This window comes from Rutidosis leptorrhynchoides, chromosome 1 (genome assembly GCF_046630445.1).
Source record: "Rutidosis leptorrhynchoides isolate AG116_Rl617_1_P2 chromosome 1, CSIRO_AGI_Rlap_v1, whole genome shotgun sequence".
NCBI lineage: Eukaryota > Viridiplantae > Streptophyta > Magnoliopsida > Asterales > Asteraceae > Rutidosis > Rutidosis leptorrhynchoides.
Genome location: NC_092333.1, coordinates 143,473,107 through 143,484,449, shown reverse-complemented (window position 1 = coordinate 143,484,449; position 11,343 = coordinate 143,473,107). Strand labels below are relative to the sequence as shown.

Below are 11,343 nucleotides of genomic sequence, written 5' to 3'. Positions count from 1 at the left end.
TACGGAGATATGTGGCGGACAATTTCGGAACACAGTCATCTTCATAAAACAAGACATCTGTGTGTTCGAACGGAACATTTTCTTTCAAAAAGGTTAAAAGCTCCTTTAAACCAACGTCGCGAACGTCAATGCTTTTGAACGTAGCTTTTGAACCACGAGTATAATCGTAAAGTTTCATTTCATTACGGAATTCACTTCCGTAATACACTTCGATTGAGACAATCATCGGTGAAAGGGTCACCATTTTGAGTTTGGAAGTATGATAATGGAGTTTAAGTGGTTATATGGTGTTAGATATGTGTTAGATGTGTGTTGATGATGGATTATAAGTAGGCAGATCGATTAATCGTCCCTAAAGCCTTTCCGGACGACAAATCGTCCGAGAATAGAAAACACGCGTAACTTTCCATTTTTTGAAGCCAATTTTCGCCAGTCAAGTCTGAACATAATTGATTATTATCTTTCCGGACGACGGTGGGTCGTCCGGGAAATCTCGGTCAACATTTCAGAAAAAAGCGGACAGAAAAAGGAGATTTTTTGTCGAGTAGTGGCTTTTAGCGGACGACTTTTGTCGTCCGGAAAAGTGCTGTCCGAAAAAATCATTTTTATAGTAGTGTAATCACAACAACACACTGCAATCTCATTCATTTTAATACATATAGAATGACTATAACATAATAATGTAATATATACAGCAAGAGAAGGCACCACCATTATGCCAGGCCCAACAATGAACTTTGTAGTTCCTGTGAAGCATCAAGCATTTATCCACAAATTCTAAAAATAAATACTGTAATACGATGTTACCTATGCTGAACGCTTTCATTCCAAGTCAACAACATCTGTTGATCGAACATTGTCGTATAATATATGTCGTATATATCCCGTGGCCCATTCGGATGCCTTACATACATAAACATACACAATGACAAACTGACATGAATAACCTAGAACCTGTATGAAACAGCCATTCAAAGTGTTTTTATGTCTATAAAATACATAACAGTATATTGAAACTATATACTAATATATGTATATGTATTTTAAAACGTTGAAATATATAGTACCTGGTGTATATTAAAGACGACATCTTGTTTCTTTGATTCAATAACTATAAGTTGCGTAGCCGCCTAACATAAAGTAAAATCATCTCTGTCATTTCATCGAACACCTTGTGTGAATCTAAGATGATGAAATCATTTACCACAGTAAATAATATCCAGCTCAAAAAAACAAAATTGAAATCTCAGAAACATACCATCATCAGTTGTATAACTCATATACAACTAACCATCCAGGCCTAGCCTGGGTGGCCACCAACACTTTCAGTGAAGGGGAGGTCTCGGGTTCAATCCTAAGGGGTGCCCGCATTTAATGACCAAACTGGAGAATGCCTTACCTGGTAGCGGTGGAGGGCTGGCTTGCCGTTTACCCGGGGTTTACCTGCGGTGGGGGGGCCAATGTGCTCTGGCCCATAGTGGGGTTCCTCGTAAAAAAAAAAAAAAAAAAAAAAAAAAAAAAAACTCATATACAACTCAGAAAAACATCATCATAAGTTGTATAAACTCCAAGAACATGGTGTAAGTGTCTATTTCACGCTTGTAAGCATTCTTTTTATAGCATCATTCCAAAACCATCGCATTCAGGTATATGGTTCAATTAAGCAATACTTTACTTTACATAAACCTAAATGGAACCACGTTCAAAAGTTAAATAGCTTTTGACACAATATCAAAACAGCAAGTGCAAATAGTAGTACTGAATAATTTGTCATGAACTTTTGATTTCTTCTAGTCTCCAAAGATTTACTGTAAATATAATTAAAACAAAAATAGGTACAATTTTGCTGCTCGCTGGCAAAAACATGAATATAAAAGGGATGAACAAAAACATGAAGAAATCGAACTAAAGTTATCAAAGATAAACTTGAAGAATTCGAAGATAAACTGAATCAAAGATAAACATCAGTTATAAAAGGGATGGACAAATGGCAAATGGGATGAACACTAACTTGAATCAAAGATACACATGAAAAAATCGAACATAAACCTCTGAATAATAGAACCTGGTGAATTATCACTAATATTAGAGATGCAGATGAAGAAATATAATAACGAAAGCATATGAAAAACAAATACTTAAAAAAAGGTGAAGGGGATATGATCCGTTCAGATCCGGCATTGGAAAGTGTATACGCATGGGATTGTTTACTGCATCTCTGTATTTAGTTATTATATTAGGGTTGGAAGAAAAAAACCGATGCGGGTGGTGGTGTCGTAGCTGTGGTTTTCTCGCTTGGTCCGTCTTTCCGGTTGTACCTTAGAGTTTATGGCAGGCGATGATTTCTCCCTGTTTAAGATATCGTTTCTGCCCCAAAGGTGAGATGGGTGTTTCGTGGACGGATCCTTTTGTTGTGACGGCTTGTGATGGTTAGCGACGGTCGGTCCTCATTTTGGTTGTTTTATTGCGGGGGTTTCACGTAGGTTTAGGAGAAGCGGAGAAGAAGAGTTTCTGGGAATTGTTAGATGAGGTTGTAAGGGGATGTCCAGCGGACCATCGATTGATTATAGGGGGCGATCTTAATGGTCATATAGGAGCGGAGGTAGAGGGATATAGGGGAGCCCATGGGGGCTTTGGGTATGGGGTTAGAAATGAAGAAGGGCGCTCAATTCTCGAGTTCGCCATTGCCCATGATCTGGTTGTTGCAAACTCTTTCTTCAAGAAGAGGGATGCTCAGCTAGCCACCTTTCATAGTGGGGGTCATAGTACCCAAATTGACTTTTTCCTTCTTCGCAGGGGTGACCTTAGGAACTGTAAGGACTGTAAGGTCCTCCCAACCTAGACTTGTTCATCCCAGCATAGACTGTTGGTCATGGAGTTAGGTACCCAGGGACGGGTAAACAGGAGGGCGAGAGAAGTACAACCACCCAGAATCCTCTGGAAGAACTTAAATGGAGAGAAGGCGGAGACTTTTAGGGCTAATGTTGTTGAAAGAATGGGTGCTGAATTGGAAAATGCAGCATTTATTGATGCAGATCAGATGTGGAACAACCTAGCGTCCACTATTAGAGGGGTGGCAAAAGAATCCTTGGGAGTGGCAGTTGGGACGTCGAGAGCCCAAAATGGTTGTAGAGAATCATGGTGGCTTAACGACGAGGTCCAAACTAAAGTCGCGCTTAAACAAGCGAGGTTTCGGGAGCTCACCTCCTTTAGAGGGGGTACACTAGCAGACAGAACTAGCATAGAAAATAGCTATAAAGAAGCCAAGAGAGAAGCAAAGATCGCCGTTACACATGCAAAAGATAAAGCTTACGAAGACTTATATAAGAGACTAGACTCTAAAGAAGGGGCAAACGACATCTACAGGATAGCCAAAGCTAGGGAGCGTCGGTGAAGGGATCTGGATAACATCAAATATATCAAGGATGAAGCAGGTCAAAGCATAGTGAAGGAAGACAAAATTAGGAAACGATGGGAAGAATACTTCTCATCCCTTTTCGATGGGGGAAGGACTAGGAATGGAGAACCTCATGTCTATGATATGGCCCCACAATATCAAAACAACTGTTTCTGCACGAGGATCAACCATGGGGAAGTTAGAGTGGCCCTACGCAAGATGGGGAGAAACAAAGCAGTAGGACCGGACCAAATCCCCATAGAGGCGTGGCGGTGCCTAGGCGATGATGGGGTTAGGTGGTTGACAAACCTTTTCAACATGACGTTTAGAAGCGCAAAAATGCCAATGGAGTGGAGACTGAGCGAGGTTATTCCCATTTACAAGAACAAAGGGGATGCACATACGTGTAGTAACTATAGAGGTATAAAGTTACTTAGCCATACCATGAAACTATGGGAGAGAGTGATTGAGACTAGGCTTAGACGAGAGACAAAGGTGTCAGAAAATCAATTTGGGTTCATGCCAGGACGCTCCTCGATGGAGGCAATTCACATTATTAGAAGTCTTATGGAGAAGTATAGAGAGAAACAAAAGAACCTACACATGGCTTTCTTAGACTTGGAAAAAGCTTATGATAGTGTCCCACGAGAGTTGATTTGGAAGATCCTTAATGGTAGAGGTATCCCAAGTAGGTATATAAGAGCTATTATGGACATGTACCAGGGGGCGAAAACTCGCGTTCGGACGACAGTAGGATACACAGAGTTTTTCCCAGTAGAAGTAGGTTTACATCAAGGATCTGCTCTTAGCCCTTTTCTTTTCGCTTTAGTCTTAGACGACCTGTCTCATAGGATACAAGGGAGTATCCCTTGGTGCTTGATTTTTTCCGATGATATTGTCTTAGTATCGGAATCCCAGGATGAGCTAAACAGAAGGCTGGAGCAATGGAGGAATGCCCTGGAACAAAATGGACTTCGGATTAGTAGACTTAAATCGGAGTATCTTAGATGCGACTACGGGAGGATCGAAGATCACAATGATACTGTGGATATTCGTATTGGGGATCAGGTCTTACATCCACAGGATTCCTTTAGATACTTAGGATCAATGCTACACAAATCGGGAAGGATAGATGATGATGTGTCTCACCGTATAAGAGTAGGATGGCTGAAGTGGAGAGCTGCGAAAGGGGTTTTGTGCGACAAGAAGATACCCCTTAAATTGAAGGGGAAATTCTTCAAGGTAGCGATTAGACCGACCATGTTGTACGGATCGGAGTGTTGGCCAATGACGAAGGCCCAATAGAGGAGGATGGAGGTGGCAGAAATGAGGATGCTTAGGTGGACGTGTGATAAGACCATGTTAGACATGATACCTAATGGAATTTTTAGAAAGAACTTAGAAGTTGGGAATATCGTCAACAAGATGAGAGAAGGACGACTTAGATGGTTTGGCCATGTAAGGAGGCGGCCACCCACAGCACCGGTCAGGAGAGTGGAAGCCCTCACGGTTGGCGGCGTAAGGAGAAGAGGTAGACCTACACGTAGGTTGGAGGATAGACTGAAGCTTGACATGAAGGAGCTTTTATTGACCGAGGACATGACTTCTGATAGAAATTTGTGGAGGAGTAGAATTAGGATTGATGACTAGGTTGTATATATATTTTATTTTATATTCTTTTTTAATTTTCTATTTAGTTTTATATATTTTTATCGTATGCCTTTTGCCTACTTGCTTTTTTGCTTCATATATGTTTTTGCTTTTTTGCTTCATATATGTTTTTTTTTTTTTTTTTCATATACTAATACTTATTGTAGCATATCCCAACATGTTGTGTGCATTACATTATACTTATTTACTTGCCTTATAGCACTATACCGTTACATGTCGCATTACATTATATCGCATTAAATTACACGTATTTACATTTACATGCTACATGTCTTTATGCTTACATTGTATACTTATATGTTTTATACTGCATTGTATAACTACATGCTCTATACCTACATGCTTACATACACATTTTATACTTACATTGCTTGTTATACTTGCATACTTGACACTTACTTTTTTCACTTATATGTTCTTTTACTTTACTTTGTTACATGCCATATTTACCTTTACATTTTCCACGGTAAGGTTCCTTTTATCTACTTTACTTTACTTGCATTTAGTTACTTCACTTAACGGATTTCATGGTTCTGCTGGCCGGAGGTCCTTGGGAAGCAGCCTCTCTGCCCTATAGTATAGGGAGGGACGACTTCTTTTACCCGCCAACCGATAGGTATCCGTGGGGGAGGAATGACTTCCCTTTTACTCTAGAGTAGAGGAAAGACTGTCTACATCTAACCTCCCCCATACTCCACTTTAGTGGAATTGGGTATTGTTGTTGTTGTTGTATTGCGGGGGTTATCGGTGTTCTCTAGGTCACCAATGGTACTAGTTACTTAGTTTGTTTAATTGATGTGTTTAGTAGTATAGTTGGTTATTTAAATTCTGTTTGTTGTAGTTTAGTTTTGCTTTGTATTCTGGGTAAACATGTTTTCACCCTGTTGGTGAGGCTATTTGTTTAAGTTTGTTTAGTTTATCTAAGGCTCAGTTGGGCTAATTTTGTAATCGGTTATACTCTTTTGATCATCGGATCTTTATTAATGTTATTACGTTTTTCCGTCAATATATTTTTCTATAAACAGGTACACACCTTTAGCCATCCTAGGATCATTTTACACAGAGTATTACACAAAGAACACACCTAGCTTCTCTCTTTTCACCAAACCGAAACCCTAATAATTTTAATTGTATTGTTTGAATAAGTTTAAGAAAGTTGTAGGTTAAAATTCATGTAACTACGGGCAATCATTTGAATAACAAAAACATTTTAGACACACCTATGTTAATGATACACGTACTTCCACAGTAAGCGTCAGTGGCGATTCTAGGATTATAACTCAATTGGGTCCTAAAAAAATTTTCACTACTAAATATATTTTAATGCTATTTTGGTGGTAGTTTACCTTTATAAAAACTACAAATTCAAAAAATATATGGGATTCGAGTAGTAAAATTTAGTGATGTCCTATACAAATTTAAAGAAAAACTATGAATTTAAAAAATATATGGGGTCTTGCATGTGACGCCCCGTACAAAATTAACGTGTACAGATCATCAACAACAGGATCATTACATGGTTACAACACTATATGTAACGACCCGACCAAAACCGTTATTGACGGCGTCGTTAACTTAGGTCCCGTTGCGTGGTCGTAGTCCCTATATGAGACTCGTTTGACCAAAATTATGTCGCGTTCATTTGAAAGGTACAAAGTTTAGTTCAACAAACGGATCGACAATAAGTTTAAGTTTACAAAGTTATAAAGTGTGAATGAAATAACTTGCGACATAATTAGTTTGAAACCACAGTTGCTATAAATAGCGTAAGTAAGTAGACAAAAGTTGAATCCAAAAATGCTATCTCTAGCGTATGCATGCATGGTAGACTCAAATCAAGTAATCAAAGAGTGCGGAAGCATGTATCAAGTAGCCGAGTATGAACCTGAGAAACATATAGAAAACTGTCAACGAAAAACGTTGGTGAAATCATAGATGTATTTGTAAACGTTGTTTTTGAACCACAAGATTTAGTATTCCCATAGTTGATTATCAAAATCATTTGCATTCCAAAAGTATTGTTCGCGAGCACCCAATTATCAAGACTTAACGTTTCCTTCCATAGAACCCCATCACAATAGTGTTAGAACATACACTGTTTCTCGAAAATATATTTCATCCGTAGACGGTAGCGAACCGTCCGTAATGAGGGTTTGTCAAACCCGTATGGCCACACAATATAAGTTCTCGCTTACACCCTGCAAGTGTAACTAATGATAATCGAATTGAGGATTTTTGTTCTAACTCGCTGTGGAATGTTTGTTTTCCTTGTACTTGTGTTCAAAGTATAAAAGTAAGTAGTACAAAATGTAACAAAGTATATGTTTCTCAGCCCACAATTTAAAAGTATAAAAAGTTGTTGAAAAGGTGGGACTATGATCTCACCTCGAGTGCACGAGTATAAAAGTACTTCACAAAGTAACGTATGCATGAAAGTTGCTTAGCCTTGACCTAAACAAGTAAGTTGTATCAATTAACCGGTTACGACACAAGGTCGGGTGAAATGTGTTCAATTAGTCCTATGGCTCGTTACGACTCGATTAAGTATAGCATGTGAATCACGTTGTCAAGTTTCATACAAGAAACAAGTATAAAAACATGTTAGAATGATTGTATAAAAGTTTGGTTAAGTTTGACTAAAAGTCAAACTTGGTCAAAGTCAACGAAAAAGTCAACGCGTTCGGGTCGGGTCCCGAACTATTTTTCTATGCTAGTTATTCATATATAAGCATATTAGAACAAGTTTCATGTGAATCGGAGGTCGATAGCTAGTCAAACATTTCGCGTGAAAAGTGCCAAAGTGAGCAGAATTCTGGCCAGGCCAATCCGCGCGCCGCGCGGGGATGGGGCGCGCCGCGCCACCATCTGGGCAGACACTTTTCTGTTTTTCAAAGTATGCACGAGCTAAAACCGAATAACCACATCTTATGATCCGCAAACAATTAGAACATGTATCTTATATCATCGGAAAGGTAATTTGACGAGGAAAACACCTAGACACATTTCATCAAGAAATTCAATACTTACAACAACCCAAAACCGCATTAAACGTTCATAATCAAAGTTTCAAGTTTGTAAAACGCATTTCATGATTCGGGCAACCAATTTACATGTATGATATGCCGTTTTGAAGGTAATAACGCATACATTGCAACTAGACGCATATTCCAAGTTTCAATAAACATTTATTACGTCAAAATCACTAGCCACGTTATCGTTTCAAAATCAATTTCGACACAAATGAGACTTATGATTCACTAATCAAACGCTAGCATACATCACACCATTTCGAAGCTATTTACGCATACAATTTAACTAGTTAACTAGCATACATTCAAACAAGTGTCTCAACTAGCATTCAACCGCATCAAGTTCCTACCAAAACGATAATCGATTCACCAAAAACACATTTCATGTTATTGAGCTAGTTTTTCATCATCCAACATATCAAAACGAAGCTAATGAAGTAACTAACACTTTTAACACATACACTTTATCTTATAACATCATTTGAGCAACCAAAACTCAAGATTAAGCTAGACCCATTTGGGTGTTCATGTCATATTTTCAAAACACGAAGAACGAGCATACAAATTACATACACGACATCCCTACGAGCCATAGACACTAATTAACCACTTGACAAGTCTAAAAACGAATTTAACAAGTTAGGGTTTCATGAGAAATTCTTACCCCATGCCATGAGACTAGTATCAAATCGAAGAGGATGAAACGAGGATTCCAAAAGTACAATTTGTTTTGATGTTTGATTCCTTGCTTGAATTTGGATGATGATTGAAGATGATGAAGAATTTAGGATGGGAGTTCTTGGTTGAGAGAAAAGAAGAAAGAAAAGAAATGAGGGGATAATGGTGGGAGGTGGTGACTAGTTGTTCCAATTTGGCCAAGTGACAAGATTTGTCCCTCAAGTTTCAAAGCGGGTGCGGGAATTAACCAAACGAATATTTTTAAAACGCTCGAGTAAACGGGTGATGTCAAAATTAAATAGCGGAAATATAATGAACGTTACTCACGGAAACTATTAATTTAAATACGAAAGATTATGTTTTAAAAAAAAAAGACGGTGTTAAAATTAAATTTAACGGAAAAACGCGGGATGTTACATTATCCACACCTCAAAAGAAATTTCGTCCCGAAATTTAGTTGGAAGTAGTAGTTGTTGAATCTTCCTCGAGATCTTGCGTTGCCAATTCTACGAGTGAGGGAGAAGTACGTCCTAGGGTATTTCAACGAATTTTGACGGTCGGGATCATATGTTGTTTTAAGGTTTGGCTTCACAATTTATGGTTTCAACCGGTCCTCCTAGGAAGTGAGGGTTATCGTCGATAGTGAGTTCATCAAAGGAGATAACAAGTTCTCGTTTCGCAAAACACGTCTTTGAGTTGATACATCGAATGTAGGATAAACGGAGACACAAAATGAGTCGGAAAAGTCTAAACGGCTAGCGACGGGTCCAAAACACCCCAAGAATTTAAAGGATCAAAATATCGCGAATTTAGCTTCCTACGTTTTCCCGAAACGGATTGCACCTTTCCAAGGTGCGACTCTTAACGTGACGCGGTTTTCCCACGTGGAATTTGAAATGTTTACGTCTAACATTGGCGTAGCTCTTGGTGATTACGAGTCGCGTAGGGTTTTGCTTGAATATGAATAAATTTTCTCGGTTGCTCATGAATAACCTCGGCCCCGGTGAATTGATCATCGTTTACTTGGTTCGACAAAGGAGAATGACGTTTCCGGTCACATGTGGTTTCAAAAGGAGTGACGTTAAAACTCGAATGAAAATCATTGTAGTATGAGGATTCGGTTAAGGAAAATACTTTTCTCAAGTAAATTTGAAGTTGGTAATACAAATTCGTATTATGGTTTTCAAGACTTAAATCGTATGTTTGTTCGGTCCGTCGGGTTGTGGATGGTACGCGGTACTCATGTCTAAACGCGGTCCCGAGGCTTTTTGTAAGGTACTCCAAAATCTAGAAGTGAAACGAGGATCTCGATCCGAAACGGGGTATATTTCCCTAAGGCATATTGAACAAGTTTGCTAGGAATTGAAAATGTTAGCTAGGACAAGTTTCTCAAGAAAATTCGCGTCGCGGAAGATTTATCGGTTTCCAAAAACGTTCGTCGGGGCAAGTTCTTATCGGGTTTTGGAAACGATTGTTAGGACTATCCACCCTCGCGGCGAATACTTGTATGACGTGAAGAGTCGCTCTCCATTGAGAATTTAGAATAAGGACCTCCTGAACTGGAAGTACGAGGGTGATGCAAGAGAAGTTTCCGCCCCGATGTGAGCATAACGAGTAAATTGTAGTTAGTCAATAAGACTGCGCGAGGAAGAGCTAGTATACCCGTGTGACATACGGTTGAAGTCGAATGGAATCGGTAATTCATTCGGAAGCATAAATATAATTTGACAATAATTGAAGGTGTGTCCCCGGTATGGTTGTTATAAATTTTCTCGGAGTTTTTGGATGTCCAAACCTGAAAAGATGAAGTCATGTACATGGCACATGGTGGTGTTTAGGTTGATCGAGTCTAACCACCATCACGCGTCACTAGAACTTTGGTATGTCTTACCGTAATATAACCACGTTGATCGAGTGTCGTTATATTACGCTAACTCATACCTCCATTCCCACATCACTCCATAGATTCAAGTTCGTGTCATCGTGAAGACCTAAAATGAACAAAATGTAACGACGTCTCAAACGTGACTGGTATTAAATCGAAAGAATTTGTGCAACTCTGAAGATGCGTTCCCCGAGGGAAGTGTATAGTTGATTGTTCACGTCAATGTGGTTCGAGTCAGACAATATTGTATTCAGGTATGAAAAGAGTAACGAGTCATGATAACAAGTAATACGCAACCGTAGCGATAAATGGTGATGACGATACTCATCTAGAGTAGTGACAGTGACTTTACAATATTCATGGATAGTAAGATGAGACGGGGGAAATAACAACCAAGGAGTCAGAGTTCCCGAACTAAAGTGGCAGGATACGAGTTCGTATAATGAAGGTTGGGTACCATTAAAAGTTTTCCTAAGAATGATTCAAGTATAATGCACAAGTAGTCAAGTAAGTGCTATCTATAGCAAATGTATGTCAGAATGCAATGATTAACTATCCGGTTGTAGTCTAGACTCACTAATGCGTCCTAACGACTCTGTCAGACACACTAATGCACGTCCTAGTTCCCTACAACCAACGCTCTGATACCACTTGTAACGACCCGACCAAAACCGTTATTGACG

The 11,343-nt window shown here is 39.1% G+C and overlaps 3 protein-coding genes and 1 long non-coding RNA gene across 4 annotated transcripts; 3 read left to right on the top strand and 1 right to left on the bottom strand.

The window, feature by feature from the left end:
* Positions 1 to 683: 683 nt before the first annotated feature.
* Positions 684 to 1,288, bottom strand: LOC139866035 (uncharacterized). Its single transcript, XR_011765205.1, has 3 exons — positions 1,259 to 1,288; positions 1,068 to 1,182; positions 684 to 954 (listed from the first exon to the last, which is right to left on the bottom strand). It is a non-coding gene; the product is annotated as an uncharacterized lncRNA (long non-coding RNA).
* An 835-nt stretch (positions 1,289 to 2,123) lies between these two features.
* LOC139889754 (uncharacterized) lies at positions 2,124 to 2,842 on the top strand. The gene is made up of 2 exons (XM_071872691.1): positions 2,124 to 2,220; positions 2,484 to 2,842. Exons 1-2 carry the CDS (start codon positions 2,124 to 2,126, stop codon positions 2,840 to 2,842), a joined length of 456 nt encoding a protein of 151 aa, XP_071728792.1.
* Positions 2,843 to 2,872: 30 nt separating this feature from the next.
* Positions 2,873 to 3,394, top strand: LOC139889745 (uncharacterized). Its single transcript, XM_071872683.1, has one exon. The coding sequence runs from the start codon at positions 2,873 to 2,875 to the stop codon at positions 3,392 to 3,394; it is 522 nt and encodes a 173-aa protein (XP_071728784.1).
* A 147-nt stretch (positions 3,395 to 3,541) lies between these two features.
* LOC139889737 (uncharacterized) lies at positions 3,542 to 6,187 on the top strand. Its single transcript, XM_071872675.1, has 4 exons — positions 3,542 to 3,940; positions 4,121 to 4,465; positions 5,575 to 5,684; positions 6,094 to 6,187. The coding sequence occupies exons 1-4, from the start codon at positions 3,542 to 3,544 to the stop codon at positions 6,185 to 6,187; spliced, it is 948 nt and encodes a 315-aa protein (XP_071728776.1).
* Positions 6,188 to 11,343: the final 5,156 nt, after the last annotated feature.